Source organism: Ctenopharyngodon idella, chromosome 16 (assembly GCF_019924925.1).
Source record: "Ctenopharyngodon idella isolate HZGC_01 chromosome 16, HZGC01, whole genome shotgun sequence".
Classification (NCBI taxonomy): Eukaryota; Metazoa; Chordata; class Actinopteri; order Cypriniformes; family Xenocyprididae; genus Ctenopharyngodon; species Ctenopharyngodon idella.
The window spans coordinates 3,388,291-3,411,432 of NC_067235.1; the positions used below are offsets into that span (position 1 = coordinate 3,388,291).

Here is a 23,142-nt window from a genome sequence, read left to right on the forward strand (position 1 = left end):
ATACTGTTACACATGCGTTTTATTTCTCTATTTACGTTCAGTTTACCCTCAGTGTTTGTTTCCTGTTTGGGGGGCGATAAGACCCCAAACATTTATAGAGTGATTGTATAAAAAAAAAGATATATAATTTGTATTATTAAAATGTATATTTTTTTTCTGTCTACTTCTCATCTATACGTTTATGCTGTATTTTGGGGGATTTTTATGGAAAAAACTTAAATGATGATCAAAATTAAATATGAGTTGTTTCTGGATATTGATCTAGGTGTTAGAGGCAGAATTCTGCCATCTGCTGGTTAGAGAAAAATCTGCAGGAAATATAGTTTTAGAAAAACTGTGTAATTACCATATACATCCAGCAGAGGACCTACAGAGATCCATTCATTTTTCTGGATGTTGCTAACTGCTCTTACAACAGCTTTTGTGATGTATTTTTAGTGAATATATATATTTAAACAGTAAAAAATACATTAAATCCATATTTTCGTCAAAGTTTAGAATTTTTGTTGTTTGAGGTCTTCTGAAGTGTCTTTTTTTTTTTTTTGCAATAATGCAACAAGTTGCCACTAAAAGACAAGACTTGATTGTAATCACATATTATTTATTTCAATAATATAAATGTATAAAAGTAAATAACTTTAGAATAAAAAATAATTTTAAAAAGGTAAATAAAACAACACAAAATCAGCAATAAGCAGATATGAACAGGAGTATAGAGTGAACACACACCAAGAACAGTGATTTTTTTTTTATTTTATACATACCTTTAGAACAACTAAATCAAGCCCAGTCTGTGTGTAGATAGATAATGTAGAAAAAGTCACAAAATTTTATGCAACTGAGATGAAGGATCAATGTTTTTTTGAACTAAGGAAAAGTTGACCCCATATTGACCCCACACACAATATGAGGGTTAAGACATAACTGAGAAGGATACTTGCCAAGACAGGCATTTTGACATAATTTAATTTGAATATGTCTGTTCAAGTGCAAGAAGTCGTTACTCAATTCAGTATTTGCACACTGTCTGAGACATGGATTTCGTGACTAACGAATTGACTTCCCTTTCACATTTTCTTGAGCTTGAATATTTAAACTGGCAAAGCTTTGTGACAATGCAACACTGCCCTGTCAGCTGTCCCGAGCGCTGTTCATGCTTCATGTTCATGTTCTCACAATTTTGTATTGTTAGAATTCATAAAATGTTAACGGCCAACTGTCGATTGACACCTTTCATACATTATACTCGCCAACACCGATTTTTACTCGCAATTGGCGCTTGGTAAAAAGCTGACTTGAAAAATTAACATTAATTTCCTGATGATCATATTCTCTTTGAGAAAATTACATAAGAGCATCTCATGCTTCAACTGACCGTTCACAAAGACCCGCCCCCTTTAGATACTGTTGCTACATCCGAAAAGCCATGCCGATCTCTCCTCACACAGTGAAAAATACATTGCGGAGCAAAGAGGACATTGACAACGTGTCGACAGACAAGACAGAGCAGGTTACTTTTGATATGAAACAAAGTCTCAAATTTCAAATTTTGTCATTTTTAAAGAAATTTAAACAATAAATACTGTTTTGTCTCTCTTTAATGTGTCATGACAGATCGCTGTAGCGCCTCAGTGAACCGATCATCTCTTCCTACTAGTGAATTTATATCATCAAATAAACATCAGAAGTAATGTTGTTTCAACCACGGAAAGACGTTAGTATACACCATTTTTCAAGTTCAAATCCACTGATGTTAATCTACTAACTCTCCTGAATGCTTTGTCGGACAAAATGGCGGATTCGATGTTATGATTGGTTAGATCGCCTGTCAATCAAACTCCCGGCGAAGGGTCAATTGAAGCAAGAAAATCTGACAGTCTGAACAAAGAAGTTTCTTTGATCACTGACACTACTTTACTATTTGATTAATGACCTTGAAATACTGCAGAATGTGAAGTATTTAATATATTTTAATATTTGTTGTTTAAAAAAGTCATTTAAGTTTAAATTAGATGTTGAATCCTAGTTTGTCAATAGTATATTCATACTCTGTTCTCTAAATCTGACACCTTCGGTGTAAGTCTGGGGGATTTTGTTTTGCACATTTTATCAACTTCCAAGTAATAATCAATAATCTGATTCTTTAGAATAGTAATAACTCTGCTCTCCTCAATGAGTAACATGATTTGAGGAAGCAATACTAAGAGTTGTGCCAAAGTTTAATACTTTGGCTTAAGAATTTGTTTAAATTATTAAAGGAGAAACCCAAAAGAAGGTGTTTTGGTTTCCATTGACTTCTATTGTAAAAAACCTGAGATATTTCTCAAAATATCTTCTTTTATATTTCCATAGAAGAAAGAAAGTCCTACTGGTTTGGAATGACATTAGGGTGAGTAAATGAACTAAATTAACTAATAGAAAATTAACTAATAAAAGAAGCAAAAACATGATATAACAGACCACTAATGTGAATACAGTAACACAATACAAAAAGACACAATGCACAGGAAATTAATACTCTAAAAATATCAAGTCACATGTCACCTGGGACCAAAAAACCCCTTCCTCCTTTTAAAGTCAGCACATTTGAGGAATGTGGGACTTCTGGGAAATTATTCTTCAGTGTTTTATCAGTGAGTCACTTATATAAGGCCATAAGGGACAGCGGTGGGGATCGATTTCAGACTGAATTATGTGAGGTTACTGAGTAACATGGCAAAAAACATTAGCAAACAACAGAGGTACTGTCAGTGAGTGTCCCATCAGGACGTCAATACCCTGAAGGCACAACACTTCACTTGACATGAAAGGCTTCCTTTATGCCAGTTCCCAACTTTTTGTTCACTCAAGCACTGAGAAACATATTCTCTGGTGCATCTGGAGAAGGTCAGACACTCAACATATAAAGCAACACAGTCAAACCCCATTGAGTGAGGCTCTAACTCGAGCGTGGTGTCAGTGGCGTTGTGTCATTGGGTTGGGCTGCCGAGACTGAGAAAACGGGGCCAAATTACTCCAGTGTTGAAATGTGATGACTCAAGTCTCTCCGTTCTCATTTCCAAAGGGAATGACGGGCATTGCTAAAGCTGTCCGACAGGACCTCATAGTCATATAAAGGAGAGATACTCATTACCTTCAGATTATTGTTCTGTGGTTTCACATGATGTGTCCCAGTGTCCCGACTAATCACTAAAAATGGAAATATGTTCTGGTCTCATGTTAGTTGTCTCAACTTAAACTTAAAATTAAAACAATAGTTCACCCAAAATGTATTACTTCACTTCGCTTCGCTTCGTATACTTCACTTCGCTTTCTTTCTCTGCCTCTTGAACGTAGGGAAGTTTAGACATGACATTTTAAGAGTTCAACTTAAGACACTTTTTTTTTTAAAACTTGCTTTTGCTTGTTGATGTTTATTATTATTCTTTTTTCTGATTTTTAATTTCATTATCTTTACTTTTATAAATTGTATTGCTTATATTGTGTACAGCGCTTTGAGAAGCTGCTTTTAAAGCAGCTTTATAAAATAAAGTTTATTATTATTATTTTATCTTTTTTTCTTTGCACTTGAAGCTTTATAAGCAAAGCATAAACTGGGTGCGCTTACACGTGACTGAAAGCTCTGATGAATAGAAATGTGTATTGTATGTGTGTTTTGGGGTGTGGTTAGAGCAAGAAATGCAAATTGTGAAAACAATTCTTATTGGTCAATAGATTCCTCATTTTTAACTTTTGTTGGCATGATGAAGTGCATCTTTTTGCATAGATTTTCTGCATCACATAGAAAAAAAAAAGATTATTGGATTTGACAAGAAAATACTATTTCAGTATTTCTACTGAAATAGTAGAAAGTACTGATTTCTTTTAATTTTCTGGTTTCTTTTAATTTAAGTTTACTAGCAATTTCTGAGTGAAAAACTCAGTTTGGACACTACTATTTTTAATGTTTTTGAAAGAAGTCTCTTCTGCTCATCAAAGCTGAATTTATTTGATCAAAAATACAGAACAAAAAAAAAAAAAAAAAACAGTAATATTGTGAAATATTATTACAATTTAAAAAAATGTTTTTCTATTTTAATATACTTTAAAATGTAATTTATTCCTGTGATCAAAGCTGAATTTTCAGCATCATTACTCCAGTCTTCAGTGTCACATGATCCTTCAGAAATCATTCTAATATGTTGATTTATTATCAATGTCAAAATGATTTCTGAAGGATCATGTGACACTGAAAACTGGAGTAATGATGCTGAAAATTCAGCTTTGATCACAGAAATAAATTACATTTTACAATATAGCTGCAAGCAGCAATTATGGGGCCAAGCACAAAGAGCATGATAAGCCATGCCAACATGACTGTGAGCGTCAGACCAGCTGCAAAAACAAGCAAGTAACGACATTTTAAGATATTTTAGGCAAATTGACTGAAAAATCATAAATACAGTCATTAGAAATATGATTGAAAGGTTTATCACAGTCAAACAATAGATGGCGCTGTGACCAAATTGATGTGGTGTAGTCAGAGTAAGGTGACAACGAAACATGCAAAGTTTGGTGTCAATAGGCCAAAGCAGTGCAGAGATACAGCCTCAGAGTCATTTTGGCATCATGCCTCAAATTTGCTGCTGTGCTGTACGAAAACGGTTTTGTCTATCGACATGAAATCCATAGCTTTTTGCCGGCATGGTCTGAATGTGATCGGACTCAAAATTGGTGAAAATTGAACTGACGGTCTAGGAGGAGTTAAAAAAAAGTAGGTTTTTAAAGAAAATCAAAATGGCGGACCGCAAGCTTGGCCAACTATGGCAACATTGGCATCTATGTTCTCGGTATGACAAAGTGTTTCGTAAAATTTGTTCGCGAGTTATTCGAAAATGGTTTGACGAATCGACAACAACTTTTTGTCGGCATGGTCTGAAGATGATCTGGTTCAATTTTCATGAAAATTGGAGCAACGGCCTAGGAGGAGATAAAAAAAAGGGTTTTTTTTTTTAATTTTTTTGAAAATTCAAAATGGCTGGAAAATTTTCATAACGGAAAATGACGTCATAGGGTGCAATTGAATTGTCTTGAGCCAGGGAATCAGAGGACATATTTTGTTTCTAGCCCTTAAGGTTCAAATGTTATTAGCATAAATGTGAGTAAAACTTTGGACAGTTGGTGGCGCTAGAGGGATTGAGTTAGAGACTCAAAAATTGGTGTGGTTAATGTTGGGACTGGCCTCTATCTGTGTTCCAAATGTCACAGCTTTCTACCATACGGTTCTATGGGCTGCCATAGACTTCAAGAGCAAAGAATAAGAAGAAACGGAAGAAGAGAGTAATAAGAACGCCAACGGATACAATAGGTTCCACCTTCTGTGCTTGACCCCTAAATATATTCAAATAAAAAAAAACATTATTTTAAATTGTAATAATATTTCACAATATTACTGTTTTTTTCTGTATTTTTGATCAATAAAAAAAAAAAAAAAATGCAGGCTTGATGAGCATAAGAGGCTTCTTTCAAAAACATTAAAAATAGTAATGTGTCCAAACGTTCGACCGGTACTGTACATCATAGACCAAAATATGTTCAGTGTACATGTGATGCAGCATCCACACTGAAATAATGTAATTCACAGTGTGATCTGACACAGCATGTGTCACTCCTGTAATTAAAGACATTCAGGACAGAGTGAGCGTTTGATGAGGTCAGGGTGAGACATTAGTTATGAGAGCCAGCAGGAATCCCACTGTTGTCTGAAAGCACAGCATGATCTCCACGTCTCCATTTCAGGCAGTGCAGGTCTGTCAGAGGTGTTGTAATGTCAGGCTAAAACCGGCTGTTCAGAAATAGCTCACGACTGGCCTGGAGTCTGAGGTGACGAGGGTTGAGAGGTGGGGCTGGTACAAAAAAATGTATCCCATAAACCTGAAATCATCTAAAAACCTCTTTATTTAGTAGCAAAGAGCAATTTTCATTTTCATCTGAGAAACACTCCACAACATCTTGTTACTCAGTACATCATGTCCTGTTCTCCTGACGTGGCTCTTTGGATATCAGAGTCTTTTCATGTATGGTCCATTCTGGATCCAAAACTCCAGTAAGGCACATCTCGCCATGTCATTCTTCCACCAGGAAGTTGATGAGGGCAGTTCTGGGTGAGAGGAAGACTTTCTTTATGACGCGGTTAGAGAGCAGACGGGCGCCCAGAGGACTGTTCAGTACCAGTTCCTGAACCTTCTGTGCGTCCTGAGCCACTTCACGAGGTACAGATATATTCCCACACGCCTTATTATTGATCTGAGGAGAAAACAGAGAGAATATTGATGGAGACTAAAGATGTTATTTTTCAGCCAAAAGCAGGTAATAGTCTGATTGAAGCAAAACCATGACATTTTCTAAAAAGTAGGGAATAGTGCAAAACATGTGTGTTGATTAGATATGAGTCCTTTCTAGGGAATAATGTGCCCTTTTGATTGTCCGCCAGGCAAAACTCATGTTTGCCATGCAATCGCCAGAGATAAAATATTGGTGAAATGATTTTCCTGTAAATCTGCAGTAGTTGTAGTTTTTAAAGCTGCCATACTGTGTGTTCAAGTGCTTATGGTGCATCATGGGATGGCTAAACAAAGAAACCCTTTGAGGGTGGATACCTAGTGTTTGCGTCTGCTATTAGTGTTGTGTGGGTTTGTGTGAAACTAAAGCTGGTCTTCATGTAGCATCTGCTCCTCAGTGTGTCTGTGGTGAAATTAAACACACACTTACATTTGGACTGCATCATGGGAGAAAATCAACCCTGTTATTATGACTCCCAAAGTAGTTCAGCTGTCCGCATAAAGCAGGGGATTCCCTAAAATACTACCAGCCTGAGGCCTGGCCGTGAGTGGGCGCAGCAAAGCCTTCTGGGTAGCACTTTTTCAACAGGATATGCTGTAACATCTCATGCCTATTTTCCTTATTTGTAGATTAAATATTTTTTTGTATCCTTCATCGTAACAGTTACTTATGTGTACTGTATGTCAAAAATGGGTGAGTATCCTTTCCATGGACTTTCGCAAATTGTTTGGTTGAGAAAAACATGAAAATGTACAGTTAAAGTTTGCTTTTTGTTCATCTATAGTAGTTGAGCTAGTTTGACAAACTGCATTCAGGTGATTTTCTGTAATCAATTTTAGGGAACAATACATAGATTTTTTTTTTTTTGCTTAAGTGAGTAATTCAGGTACAGCTTTTCTAGCACATGAAATCGCCCACATACAGAACCAACCAATGAGAACACAGAACAATGACGACAACCCATAGCAATAGAGCGAAGGCACGAAAGCTTTTATGGACATGCTCGACTTTTTATCCCACAATTCTGGCTTTCTTTCTCACAATTCTGAGTTTACAGCTTGCAATTTGCTTTCACATCTAAAAAGTTGGAATTGCAAGGCATAAACTGAGAATTACAAGAAAAAACATCAGAACTAAGAGATAAACTCCCGATTCTGAGGAAAAATGTCAGAATTGCTAGTTTATCTCATAATTCTGATGTTTTTTTTCTCAGAATTCTCAGTTTACACCTTGCAATTCCAACTTTTTTAACATCTCACATGGACGAAAAGCACACATTCATGGAATGAATATTTCGGTCATAAAATGCATTTCTTTGCATGCTGGGTGGATTTTGTCCACAAAAGGTGTTTTACAGCTATCAGTGAAACAAAGTGCATTCACCATTATGTCCTCGAATGGAATGAAGTCAGTTTGTGGTTTAGAATTTTATGCATGAAGTGACTTTACATTGCAGTAGACAAAATGCAGCTGGCTTTTTTTTTTTATGTGTAAGAAAGTTTAAAGTTTAAAGTTTAATAGGAGTTTGTCATAAAATACAGCATTTTATGTTATGAAATTAGGCAGGTGTCACCTGGTGCCCCATAAAAGAGTGTGCTGATAGCTTTGTAACACAAAATTGGCAAAAATCAATTCAGAATTGTGAGATGTAATCTCTAAAATATAGAGAAAAAAGTCAGAATTGAGATGTGAACTCGCAGCTCTAATAAAGTCTGAATTGCAAGATTTAAACTCAGAATTCAGAGGAAAAAAGTCAAAATTTAGTCAAAATTCTAAGAAAAAAGTCAGAATTGCGAGATTTAAACTCATAATTTAGATAAAAATGCAAAACTGTGAGATGTTAAAGGGTTAGTTCACCCAAAAATGAAAATAATGTCATTAATTACTCACCCTCATGCCGTTCCACACCCGTAAGACCTTCGTTAATCTTCGGAACACAAATTGAGATATTTTTGTTGAAATCCGATGGCTCAGTGAGGCCTACATAGCCAGCAATGACATTTCCTCTCTCAAGATCCATAAAGGTACTAAAAACATATTTAAATCAGTTCATGTGAGTACAGTGGTTCAATATTAATATTATAAAGCGACGAGAATATTTTTGCTGCGCCAAAAAAAATAAAAATAACGACTTATATAGTGATGGCCGATTTCAAAACGCTGCTTCAGGAAGCTTCGGAGCATGTCGAATCAGCGGTTCGGAGCGCCAAAGTCACGTGATTTCAGCAGTTTGACACGCGATCCGAATCATGATTCGACACGCTGATTCATTGTGCTCCAAAGCTTCCTGACGCAGTGTTTTGAAATCGGCCATCACTAAATAAGTCGTTATTTTGTTTTTTTTTGGCACACCAAAAATATTCTCGTCGCTTTATAATATTAATATTGAACCACTGTACTCACATGAACTGATTTAAATATGTTTTAGTACCTTTATGAATCTTGAGAGAGGAAATGTCATTGCTCCCTATGCAGGCCTCACTGAGCCATCGGATTTAAACAAAAATATCTCAATTTGCGTTCCGAAGATGAATGAAGGTCTTACAGGTGTGGAACGGCATGAGGGTGAGTAATAAATGACAGAATTTTCATTTTTGGGTGAACTAACCCTTTAACTCAAAATTGCAAGATATAAACTTAGAATTGCGAGTAATAAATCAGCTGCTAAGTAAAAAATATGAGATATAAAGACGCAATTACTGTTTTTTACATGGTGGAAACAGGCCTCTAGAACTGACAACACAATACTGCTATGTGCTGAATACAATATACTGTAAGCACAAGAAATACACAAACTTGAATTAAAGTTTTCTTGCAAAGGATTCTGGGATTGTCTTCTCCATGAAGAATTCAAGTGATGCTGCCTCAGATATTGGACAAAACAAAGTAGCTTAAAAGGCAGTATAAATTTACCATTTTATACCAAGATTTTGAACACTGACAGATGCATGAGGGCAAGTAGAGACACACACTTGCCCGAGTCCTGAAACAGAGTCACGGGAAGAAGATGATGGTGGAAGTCTGTAATAATCGTTCACTCATCATGCCAAATTCAGAGGCCAATCCCTTCACACGCGCACAAATTACAGAGCGCCGGTACTGAAATACAGGCTTTCAAGTTGGAGGTAAACACTTTCCCTTCGCCACTGTCCCAGAGAACATCCTGTGCTGAATATTCAGCAAGAGTTCAGCAGTAGAGATTCAAATCAAGTCTCAGTTAAGCTCAAAAAGGGTATAAATAAACCAATATCCTTCAAAAAGGTCTCTTCAATATAACAGAAATAAAATAATGAGTATTTGCATTACTTATTACCAGTTTATTGGAGTAAAGAGTACGTGTACTTATTCAAAAATGTAGTAAAGTAGAGAGTAAGTTGATAATATTGATACTCAAAATATACAAAGTAGCTAAAAAGATACTTTAGTACAATAACTAATTACAATTACTCACACCACTGTGCCAATGTATAAATCTAAAATAATGTAAAATTAATTTTTGCCCAACATGAGCACTGGATCTCATTCCCTCAAATGAAACATTCCCCAAAGAGACACTGTGAATAATGTGTGTGTGTATATGGTGTGTTGACAGTTCTGTGTGTGTGTGTGTGTGTGTGTGTGTGTGTCATACCCGTACGGACAGCTGGAGTGTGTCGGGGGTTTGTAGGTACTCTGGGTCCACACTAGGCCACGGCTGCTGAAGGACACTTCCCTTCCCAGACAGCACACTTCCTAGAGGATTCCTCACCTGAGACAAACCTGAGGGAGGGTTCAAGAAACTGTCAAATCATTTCAAGACTATTGAACTGTGCTAATAATTAATCAAAAGAATCACATATTAATATTTGTTTAGAAAAGCTCCTAAATGAAGACAATTTAAAGACATTAATGTGGCAGGTGAGTAAAACACAGTGGAACAGTTTATTGAACCTGTTTACACCTGGTATTAAGATGCATTTTGGTGGATCGGATCACAAATAGACGAGGGAGACACATTCCCGTTTACACCTGGTGTTTTAATCCATCTCTTCAGTTTCCACCACTTCTGTCCTGATTTCTTCTAAGGGAGGGTCTATGGGTGGGTAAATGTATGGGCTTTTTCAGATCTTTCAATCTAATGGAGAAAATAAGCTTATGCAATTTACATATGAACATGATCGGAGATGACGGGAAAACATACGGAGAGCAGCAGCTTTTGTTTCTGCTCTGACAGCCACAAGACCGCGCCAAACGCGAATGGTGAGATAATATTGTGCTTGGTACATTTTTCATCTTCAAACCAAACTTGACAAAGTTTAAATCCCGTTTGGCTAGTGCACTTCCCATAATGTTTACGCGTTAGGTCAGTAGGCGGAGAAAAGACGGTCTTTAATGGCTGTTCGAACACATTCCATCACATGAGCGTTTCCACTACAAAAGTAATCTGGTTGTTTTCGACTACCTCTGGAAGTGGTCGAAAGTGGACAAGCTCAAAATGTTTTAGACCCAGTTTACACCTGTATTTAGAGTCGCCCACTTGTGATCAGATCTACCAAAACGCATCTTAATACCAGGTGGAAACAGGGCCTTAGACAAAATTGACAACTGAACATGATTTTTCTAAAAATGAATGCCCTAATAAATGATCATCTTAAAATATTACTAGCAATATAAAACATTATTCTTATGTATACATTATAAAAATCAAAAAAGATTTCACAGCAAAAAGACACGTGAACACGAGCTGAAGGGGGGCGTATTTACAATTATACTAAAAGGTCTTTTACTTGCTTAAAATGTATAAACGATCAATCAGGCGACAGAAGGCATGTAGTAGATTGTGTGTAACAGCTTTTTCAGAAAAGTATCTAATATGATACAGTAGTCTACAGGGTTAAAGATGAAGAGTAGATTTTCTGCACCACTAGTGTCACCGAACTGAACAGCAAAGCTCGGACTGTTTCATAACACAGGGCAGCGAATGATCTCTAGCTCATAAACAGGCATCTGATGGTCACACGATCGTCGATACTACAAATTTAGAAGCCTGTGCCTGACCTCAACATGGCCTTCAGGAAGGATGTACATCTCCGCTTGTCCTTAGCATGTGTATGTGTGTATTTGTGTGTGTGTATGTGTGTGTGTTTGTGTGTGTGTGCATAAGTACAGGAGGAAGTTGGAGAGGAAGGGACAGTTCCCACAAAAAAAATGTATGCTGTCATTATTTACTCATCCGCATGCTGTTCCAAACCTGTATGCTGTTATTTTTTTCTGTAGAACATAAAAGTTCTCTAAATCTATGAGCACACACACATAAACACCCTTAACAAGCAACATTTGGTCACATGATTATACATCTTGTGTCTTCTGGTCAGTATCAGTTATCAGAATGTGTAAATTTTTTCCTCAGGGGACTAACACAAAGCCTCTGCATTTGTGTGTGTGTGTGTGTGTGTGTGTGTGACAATAGCGGGATGTGATGGAATGGACAATGGGGGCCAACAGTTTCCTTTTCTCCTCACTACTTGCATTTCCACGACTTTTCACCCAGCTCACAATTATTCACTTTCATCCTGAGTCTGTTTTTTTTTTTTTATCAGGCATTATAGAAGACGACTCAGAGCTGTTATCTTGGCAAAAGGACGTTGCAATAATTGGGTGCCAATAATTGCGGTCAACGTGAACTAGAGAAAAACATTTATTAAACATTTATCATTTTCAATTGTTTTACTTAAATGAAAGGTTAGAATTTTGTGAATTTTTTTAATGAAAGATCAAAAGGATAAACAGTGCAGATTTATTTCCACAGCCGCCTTTGTTCACATTTACCAAGGGTGCCAATATTTGTGGAGGGCACTGTATACTGAATTTATGAATTTACCTATAAACATGGCGCAATTCCAAAATGGTTAACACTTTATTCCAGCAAATCCGGTGTGTGAGGTCTGAAAACGCGCTCTGACGCCGGAAGTGATCTCTCGCGCGTAGACGTCAATGAGTGCGAGACATCACTTCCGTTGTCAGAGCGCGTTCAGACCTCACACACCGGATGCTCAACGCAGTTGGACATAGTGGTGTATTAGAGGTAAAAAATTATATAAATACTGTTCGGTTTCTCGCACAAACCGATCATTTCGTGTCTTAGGACATCAGTGCGTCGTCACGAGCCGCAGGGTTTAATTTGGATTTGTCTGTGCATGTTTTTTTTACTCTTATAGATTGTGTTCCCATTGACAAGCATTATATGACTGACAGACCGCAACGGTTGGAGTTAAAAATCATCATTTGTGTTCTACTGAAGAAACAAAGTCACCTACATCTTGGATGCCCTGGGGGTAAGCAGATAAACATCAAATTTTCATTTTTGGGTGAACTATCCCTTTAAAAGGAAACCAATTCTTCAATGGCACTACCACTGAAATAAATACATTTCATGTTACACAAATATGGTAATCATTCAGTATCAAAAAACACCATTAGTTTATCATGGACCTGCCAGTTTTCTTTGAAAGGGTTAGAATGTCAACAAGGAAAGTACAATAGGTTATTTGTCAGCACTACTCAGCACAGTGGCATATCCAGGATATTTTTAATGGAGTGGTCAGATGGAGGCAGCAAACATCTAAAAGAACAGTATGTAGCATGACTGAATCCCTGGGTGCAGAAGTGTAGACTGATTGTTTTCAGCAGCATCCAACTATCAAACAATCACTGCCTCTGCAAATATATCTAATAAATATAAATCATAAAGAGTCAAAACAGTCTGTCCATGACTGCTGATGTGTTCACAAATAATTATTTAAATTCATAACCATTAAAATAGTGATTTTCACAATACAAACTATTCCATGCAGACCTGGTTTCAGTACAAAATCACAGAGGCTTTTTACGAAAATAAACGTTTTGTTGTTAACTTGAATGTACACAAAAAATAGACATTTTCATTTTTACATTTTCGAATGAGGTCTTACTCTTATTTGTATGACCATAAATTATGGAGGATTTTAAATTGTTTCAGCTGCTATAAGGAAAAAAATCCAAGTGATCGCACCAGCACCCCGTGCGCACAAACAACATATCAGTTCCAGCATTTCCAAGTGGATATTACAGCGTATTTATCATCAAACTAAAAATGCAGTTATCCTAACATGGAAAAAGTTCTTTGGCTCAATTTAAATAATCTGTTGTACAATATGTGGGCTGTGCCACCGCCGCACTAATGTTACACCAAACATTTCTGCGCATGTGAAGGATGCTGTTTTATGTGTTTCATGAGTGAAGTACAAAGCCTTGCTTACATAAAAAATAATAGTTTAGCATTCAAATACATGTGTGAATATGGAAACATTTGGATTTGTGCCGCATGAGAGAGGAGCCCAACGGCAGTTTCAGTTTCCCTTTAAATAATTTTGTTTAGGCTGTAAAATAAATGTTGTTTGTAATGAATGCCACTATTATTTATGTTTATTTTATAATCTACTTGCATTTTCATTTTTGTTTTGTTCTGAATACTGTTAAATTGAAAGGATTTGTCGTTGAGTGAGGGGAAATAAAATACATTTTTATAATGTTTGTAAACATTTCATTATATTTAAAGGTATTTTACGTTATTTTTGAATGTAATGATAAAATGTGACTGATAAACCGACACAATGTATCTGTGTTTCTCTCATCGGCTTACGATTCAACCGGTGCGACTACTCAGATGCAACTTATTTTCCAGTAAATGCTGTATTATTGAAAAGTGCATATTTACTGATGGGGAACATTTGCACCAATAAAACAAGCATACTTGACATTCAGTGGTATAAAGTTACTGAAAATTATTATGCAAACGCATTTAAATGTGACCATGAAACTGAATATGCTGACTGAATGCATGAGTTGAGGTCATAAATCAAATGAGGCTTGTAGAAGGTATGGAAGAAGAAAACTCGCGGATCATGCTGGATTACTACTGTTGATGCAGGGATTTTGTGCGTGTGTTTTTGCTGATATTATTACCAGTTCAACTGACATTGTGCATACATGAATATGGAGGAGCTTAATAAGGAATTTGAAATAAGCTTGCTCATTGATGTTTGAATTGACAAAGTGTTTGGTTAATCTCTTATAATAATTAAAAACATTAACAATTAGGGCTGCACGATTGTGACAAAAATCATAATTGTCAATTATTCCCTTGAAACTGTAATTGTGATTATTAATTACGATTATCACAATTTACATTGAATGATGTTATGAATAGCTTTATATCATTGTTTGAAGCAATAATCATGTTTTGCTTGGTCTGCTCAAAGTCGCACTGGATTTTCTCTTTAGCGTAAGGTTGAGAGGTCTGACTCTCACTCTCACTCTCACTCTTTTCCATGTTTGTAGAGTTAGTTCGTGGAGTAAATATATAGGCTGTGGTGTTGTCACGATACTGAAATTTCTAACTTCAATACGATACCTGAAAAGTAAAAAAAACAATGTATATACTGTCATATAGATATTTTTAATATTATTTCTTTTTTTGTCCATTATTGAAAGTCTAGGCAATCAAAAATTTCTTCTGAAGAGATCACTTTATATGATAAAGCTTTTAAGCTTTTTTCATATATAATTGTTGATCAGTTACCATTACAATTATCTCACAAATATTTGCTAACTCAGTGTGTTTGTTTTTACAATGGGGTAATTTTGTTGCAATATCTTACACACAGCACAAGGAAGCTTGATTTCAAATGGTTAACTGATTTTAAAAAAGACTGTAATAAAATAAGAACAAATGAACAAATTACTAACAATAGCACAACTAAATACAATAGAATAAAGATAGAAATTAAATAGACTGCTTTCTTTTTTTCAGTTAGGTCTAACAGTAGTAATCAGGTAAGAAACTGAATAAAGAAACAAAGTAATCAAATGTAAAATAACATTGGATAATATTCATTGTAAAAATTAAATACAGATTAATCAATTAAAGTTACAGAAGTTAATCAGTCAAGAGTAGTAAGTGATTTTTTCTTTGTCTTTTGTTGTTTGATTAACATTAACAACATAGAAAGCGGCACTTTTATTCGGCTACTGTCCCTTTAAGACAGGCCCGGCGCCAGGATGGCATACAGTCAACCAAATATTAACTGGGGGGGCAGCACCACTACATAGACTATTTTAGTTCTGAAAAATATAATATATAAATGTTAAGCCAAAAAGAATTCATTTAAAGCTAAACTGAAAAAGGAAACCGGCATTATAACTCTAATTTGGCATAAATCCATATTCGCTATGTATTTGGATGCTAAACTATATTTATTATTTAAATGCTTTGATTGTACACATACTACTTAAAATGAGCAGTGTAACTTTTTAAATATTTGGTTGACTGTATGTTATTTTGAAAGTAAACAGGCTGCAATGTCAAGTAGGTTATGTTGTGTGTGCGCGTGAGGCGCCGGCGCGATCACTTGAATTTTCTTATAAAAGCAGAAACACCACTTAAAATACTCAGACATTTATGGTCAAAAGTGTAAAACTCAACTGTTTAACTCTAGGGGAGTTGGAAAATGAGCCTATTTTCAAAAAAAGTGGAGTGTTCCTTTAAATAGGCCTATTATTTTTGTACACTCACAATAAAAACAAAACATTGCTTGTAAAATAAAGAAAACAAAAAGAATTTTCTGCCGTCTCGGTTTCCTTTCCGTGAACTTGCTTCTCAAAAATGAACGGAAACTCAGCATATAGTTTAGTCTATTAGCCTACTTCTCGCATTTTCTTTCTTTTATTTTGTTAATATGTTAATTATTTAAGTGAAATAAATTTTGCGCAGGCTATTTATTCATTTTATTTGATTTAATCCCATTTTTTCTCCGTTCACAGAAGCGCTGCAGGTGCGTGATGATGATGAATCCTCATGTTCTGTTGTTTATTCTGCTATTTGTTCATGTAGGCTAAAACTAAACCCCTGGGATTTTTTTAATGGGTGACAGACACTTATCCATTCTAATTTCGTTTAATTCTAATTTAATATAATCTTGTCGGTTAATGAAAAGATAATGATCGCGTCGGTTGAAAGTCGGGAAAAAAAACCCGAAATGATATTGACAAGGCAACATTTCTAATTTTCGTTTAGTTTAAGCTTTTCAACTAATATTTATATTTTCTAATGTTTTTAATAGTTTTTGTTAACTATAATAATCCTGCCTGGGCAAAACATCCACAGAACTGCATTACAGTCATTTTTCCAGCTGTTTAAGCCATGACTATTTACAAATATTCACGAATTATTTAATGCCTCTGGGACACAATCAGACTTATCAAGGCCAATAAACCAGCTATTGTTGCAAACATAATTTACATTACTTTTAAGAATAATAAATGCTGGAAAAGTGATAATAATGTGCCTCTTTTGAGGTATTGTCTCCACTTTCATTTATTACTTTAGTTTTGATAAATAGGCCTATGCTATAGGCCTAGCATTAATGTTACACGAATAGAGTTTTTAGTAAAAGCACGATTTTGTGAGCATTAGCAGAACTGAATGTGTCAGAATAAAAATGAAATGCACGGATTAGCTGTCGCCATCAGAGCTCGTGTAGCCGCCTTGGAGAAACTGCGATGACTGTAACCAGCCGTCTGTTCGCGAATCGCTCCCGCGGTACTTTGATGGCATACACTGCTTAAGTCATAAACTGATAAAGTCGAACACACACCTTATGATTAGCTGTGCACAGGTGGTGCGATGCTCTGCCAATTAAATAATTAATTATTAATTATCGGTTTAAATAATTCACGTACATTTAAGAGAACTGGGGGGGCACAAATTCTTTCTGGGGGGGCCATGCCCCCCTTTGCCCCCCCGTAGCGCCGGGCCTGCTTTAAGACATGACGAATGCATGGACACATTCTTCCTGAACTGTGGCCATTGTTTCTGAGTGTATTTGACCATTAATAAACCACGAAAAAGAGCTTATTTTGGCACTTGTATGTCAAAGCCGGCTTTACTATGTGTCTGCGCTTCGAAATTCAGACCCGGTCACGCCAACACTATTAAACCGGAGAGCATGAGACGATTGAACGAGAGGAGGCGCGTGCGTCTCAACTCGCTGTCAGAGAGGAGAGCAAGAACGCGCAGCTGGTATCAGTGTATCGATACTGCAGAAAGGAGTATTGGTATCCTTTCTGATATTTCAGTATCGATACATATCGAAATATCGATATTTTTGACAGCACTAGGCTGTGTACACGGCTTTTTAAAAATGGCGGGTCCTGGTGTTTCGCCTTTTTTCCTCTGATGTTTCACATGCGTTCGACATATCAGCATACACCTACGTCACTGGTAGCTCCTTTTGTGCTGGGTTAGACCTTTTGAAGTAGTCGTGATTCGCCTCTCGCAACATGACATGCTCTCAACACACCTCTTAAACATGCAGAATAATGTAAGTGGATATTTTTCCTTGTAATCGTGCCTTTGAATGATTACGAAATCGTGGCATCCATAATCGTAATCGCGATTAGAAATTTGAGTAATTGTGCAGCCCTATTAACAATATTATGTTAAATATATACACACAATTAATATGATCTGACAGTTATGGGCGCCACTGGCTCAGTTCAATGTATATAGGTGTTGAGTTGTAAATGTAGTAAACATCAGAAATACAGAACTTTGTGTAAGGTATTTAAAACAATATAATAGTGACTATGTTGGTGTAAACACAAATAACAGTCTTCCTGTCAGGCTACAGCGCAGATGTTCACTAGGAACATGGAACAATATGTGTATGTGCGAGACGTGCAGTGCGTCATGTTTGCATATGTACTTCAGCAGGGTGTAACAGACTCTTTCAGGATTAGATAAGCTGCTACATGGACATGTTTCCCTGAAGGTTAGCATCCACCCATCAGAGCTGCTTCATGTAATGCCTCAAAAACACCACCATGAAAGTGGTCCAATATGAGTACTTATATGAGTACTTATTAGTTATATATACATCCTATAGGGTACAACGAGGCTAAAGGCACACCACTGTGATTTCCACCACTCCCATAGCCAGGGCTTGACATTAACACCCGCCAAATGTGGGTGGTGTGTAACGCAGTCACTCCTACTAGCCAAATTGGTGGGTTGAATTTTATATATAATATATACATTTTTCAATAGTCTTTTAAAAGGGCATCTGAAATAAACTTAAAAATATTGATTTTTCAATACATATCGATACTGAATTATCTGAAACGCTTCCAATACTCATTTCCCCAGAATAGATACACGATACCAGCTGCTCTCTCTCTCTCTCTCTCTCATCTCTCTGAGACACACAAACCCTCCTCCCCTCACTCACTCGTTTCATTTGAACCGGATGAATATTGTTGGTGTTACAGGGCTTGAATTTCAGTGTGGGATTGCGCATATTGCACATAATTTTACTCAATTTTACTCAAGTGCGCGCACATAAAGCCACCTCTCAGTACTAAACTGAGTTCTTATTCGCTGCTTATTGCACTTAAACAGTCAAATACACACAAAATAATGTCAAAATTTCCGGTCAATTAATGTTTTGAATAAGCAGTAAGGTACTCAAGGATGTGCTGGATCGTGAATAAGTCATGGCTGAAGGGCGTTGTTAGGCACGACGCGAAGCGGAGTAACCCCTTCAGCCGTGACTTATTCATGATACAGCACTAGCCTCAAGTACCTTACTGCTTTTATAAAATGGTTACCACACAATACAAATACTAAAGCCAAAAAATATGTATCAATGCAACTTTCATGAAGTAAACTCTTACTAAAAGCCTTCCTTCCGCCGGAAAAAATAGTCCCTGACCGTGAACAGCAACAGAAGTTACATTATTATGCCATTAGATGGCAGCAAAGACTGTCTTTATGAGTGTGTCAGTCAGTAGTGAAGACTTTGAATTGCTGTGAACACGGAACAAGACGCAACTGACAAATGCTTTGACTAGCGCTGTCAGTCACAGGAAAACCCCTTAACTGCTAAAAGGACAAGATAATACATCAGATGTTTTTAAACAGATGTTTTATTATGAACATAGGACTGACCTGAAGGAAAATGCTAAATCTGAATGCAGGTAATAAACTAGCTCATTCGATCTCTTTCTCTCAATACTCTTCTACATAATACAGTAAGATTCAATGAACAAGATCAATTGAGAACAAAGAGTTTGCGTTGCTAAGAGTGGTTGCTAAGGGTGTTGTGTAGTGATACACAGAACCATTGGGTGAAGCGGTCATAGCCGTGTTTTATCGTGAATAAAATACACCTATTGACCAATTAGAATCAAGGACAGGAAATAACCATTTTATAAGTGAACATAAACAGTTGAGAAAGAAAATGCATGTGTTGAACATTTTTGTTGAACACTGATGGTGCAACGCATTATGTTTGAAAATAAATCATAACAGTGGTTTGTTTTTAAAAATCTTATAAGTGTCTGAGGTGGAGAGGGGGGATTTTACAGCACACCAGTACTGATACAGAAACTTTAGCTCAATGAATATGTTTTGCTTAATATCTAAGTTCATACTTGTTCTAAACAATCACTTCAGCAAAGTTTGTACCATTTTCTGTTTATTTTGATGATCACATCAAGAGTCAGCCAAATTTCAGCATGCATCGTGAAACGCGGATGTTTATGAAAGTGCTGCAGTGAGATATTGTGCCATCTATGCACCTTTAACCTTTAGCCCGGTTGTACCCGAAGTTTGATGTAAACCTAGCAGAACTGACCTGATGTGGCATATTGGAATAAATGCAAACACCAGTAAGATTTGAGAGCAACGATTTTCAGTGAATAACAACTTTCGGTTTGTTTCTCACAAAACTATTGCATGACTTAAGAAGACTTTAGCACATACAGTAAGTTTTATGGACCACTTTTATGACACTTTTCTTTTTGTAGCTAGGCGGTGTCCATCCACATTCACTTTTATTAAATGTTACAGCTTTGGAAACATGAGGATGAGTAAATGATGACAGAAGTTCGAAATGTGGAGGGAGACGAGTCTGTCATACCTGCCCATAGTTCAGAAGCTAAGTGTGGACACATGGGTGCAGCCATCAGACAGAGCGACGCCAGAGCCTCCTCGAACTCCACGCTGTGCAGAACTACTCGAGCTGAGGCTTGCTACAGTAAGAGAGAATGGAAAGAGAATGGAAATTTGAACTTCCAAGCACATTTTTCTGAAATCAGACTGACTGTTGACTTACTGAGAGTGTGTTGGTCAGCCCCATGAGCCGAGAGATGGCCGCATTAAACAGGAAGTCCTCTGTGAAGTGACCTGTGACCTGACAACAGAATAATCTGGCTTAGTTTCATTCAGAACACTATCAGCTTTGTATCAGCATTTCAAAGTCACCCTTACATCAAAATGAACAATTCTTATTTTTTAAAGGCTCATTATGTAATTTTCACCTCTAGAGGTCACTTATTCAAAACAAAGGTGTATCTTGATGACGCCCTGATTTCTCAGAATCATGGGAGGTGTTGTCCTCTTGTCTACAGCTGGTGGAAAAGAATCTGACAGGACTCGGGCAAAAATCATGTTCATGGATGAGCTAATGTATTAAAGATTTATTAACATTACTGTAGTATGAAGCAGGGTGTGGCTGAAAGCTGTTGGAGCAGAACGAGGCCGCTGGAGCGATTGCTAATGAGAGACGATTTTATTATGCCGCAGTCGCCAATTCTGCTTCTTCCAGTCAAGCGTATGTCGGGTAACGCAGTGCTGTTTATCATATTAGATACATTTGTGTGTTGAAAGTTGTTATAGTGTTACTCTTTGCATTTGCTCGGCGGCTGCTGTGAGACACTTGTTGCGCACTGCACTAAGATAGATCGATATTAAGCATGGTAAAACATGGTACTCGCCGTAAATTAAGAAAACGAGAATTAAACAATAAGACTTACTGTGTTGAGCTATAACATGATTAGTTTTCTGATCATCTTCTTGCTCATCTGTCTAATAAAACACAATATATTAAAGTGTCTTTGGTGTTTCCATGGTTTCTACAAAATAAAACCGGAAACCGAGGGTAACACGGATATGATGTCATTGATAGGCGACGCACGGTCCGTGTCCTGGTTAAAATATATATAAATAAATCCTGAATCAAAATAACTTCCCCTCCCTCTTGCAGCATCTCTTCTCTTCTCTGATGACGAGGGCGGGGCAACCTGTCACTCACATGAGATCCACCAATAGCAAACCACAACCATCCAATCAATTCCCCAGGGACAAAATCAAGCCCCGCCCTACATTTGTTCTTGTTCCAGAAGCCGTTTCGGATATAAAAGACTATTGCAACTTCTGTTTCATGCCGACTTTAAAGGACACTAGAGCTCTGTCCCAAAACCTGAACTGCCTATCTAGTCACCTTTATTTATATAGAGCTTTATACAACACAGATTGTTCAGATGTAAAGCAGCTCTAAAAAGACAATAGTGTCATTATGCAGCTCAATTAAATTCAAAATATTAAATGTCACAGATGTATATTTACTGAGTAATCCACTATTTTGTAGAGGGGGGTCAAAATGACCATTTTCACCTGAGATTTGGAGCCAAATTAGAGGGGTGTAAAAATGACTTTAGAAAGATGGCAACATCACTATTTTATTTTTACACAGAGATTGGTAGATCTATTAGTAAAATCTGTTTACTTTAGCAATCTTTGTTTAATTATATGCCAACAGTGACAGAAGGCCAGATATGCCAACAGTGACTTGAGGCAAAAAACACAAGAAGTGCTTTTTGCCTTAAGTTTGCATGCCTGTAACTCAAGAAGTATTAAAGATATCTTAATATCCTTTTAGATTCTGGTTCTTAACAAACTTTCCTTTTGGTATCTGCATTTTAACGGCCTTTGATAGTTCAATCCCAGAGATATGGAGATCTTAATGTGGCTCCATGATTAAATTTATACTCAAAAATTTGAGCAGGGGAAGTTTCAGAAATTTGGTTGATTTGACACAAAATGACCCAATAACATTTCACAATATTACTGTTTTACTGTATTTTAATTAAATAAATGCAGCATAAAAGACTTGTTTCAAAACATTCAATCTGACTCAAATCTTTTGAACAGTAGTGTAGTTCAGCCTTATTAAAAAATACACTACTTTATCGGATAAATTATGTGCTATTTTCATGCGTAGTGAGCTTAGCAATGTGGTAACGCCAAACTTAATTCTGAGGATTGAATTGTAAGTCAAGTCTTCAGAGTGCTTCATGTTGTGGTATGTGTTGCTGTCTATGTAGAGCATTTCAATTCAGTCTGCTTCTTAGAAGGCAGTTGCCTATGTAGGCAGCAGAAGTTTTCAGAGCTTGAATGTCACAAGGTGCCTCATTACTGCCTGAGAGGACGGAGGTTTATTCACTAACGAAAGACTGTGAACACGTGACCTCTGCTAGTGGAAGCTGCTCTTCTGTCGTGGTTTGAGACTAGATCGCCAATTTCCCTTGGACGGTCCAGATCAGGCCGGCTCCACATCAGAACAACAACTATCCTCGAGAGGCCCTGACCGAAGGAAGGACAGAGCTGATGACAGAAGATCAAAGATCGAGAGTCTTAGCAGCTCTGGATTGGATCAAGTATAGTCCAGGTCCTTTTACCAGAGCAAAATCAATGTCAGCCCTGAAGAGGCTATTTATACTGGCTATATTTACACAATCCATATGTACATCACTTTCCCACTGGACACACCCTTTCATTTGTTAAATCAATAGTTCACTCCAACATGAAAATGATGTCATTTTTGCACCTCCATGTCATTATACACTACCATTTACAAGTTTGGGGTCAGTAAGATTTTTAATGTTTTTTTTAAGTCTCTTCTG

The 23,142-nt window shown here is 36.8% G+C and overlaps 1 protein-coding gene across 2 annotated transcripts in view; it reads right to left on the reverse strand.

Moving 5' to 3' along the window:
* Positions 1-5,919: 5,919 nt before the first annotated feature.
* Positions 5,920-23,142, reverse strand: part of lars2 (leucyl-tRNA synthetase 2, mitochondrial) — a 106,878-nt gene continuing 89,655 nt past the window's right edge. The window contains exons 18-21 of one of the 2 annotated variants that reach the window (XM_051865782.1): positions 20,514-20,591; positions 20,319-20,430; positions 9,953-10,080; positions 5,920-6,285 (exon numbers count right to left, since the gene is read on the reverse strand). In XM_051865782.1, the coding sequence (XP_051721742.1) occupies positions 6,106-6,285; positions 9,953-10,080; positions 20,319-20,430; positions 20,514-20,591 (498 nt within the window). In that variant the 3' untranslated portion in view covers positions 5,920-6,105. Of the gene's footprint in view, positions 6,286-9,952; positions 10,081-20,318; positions 20,431-20,513; positions 20,592-20,630; positions 22,823-23,142 lie in introns of those variants that run through there. The other variant, XM_051865783.1, reaches the window with a different exon arrangement.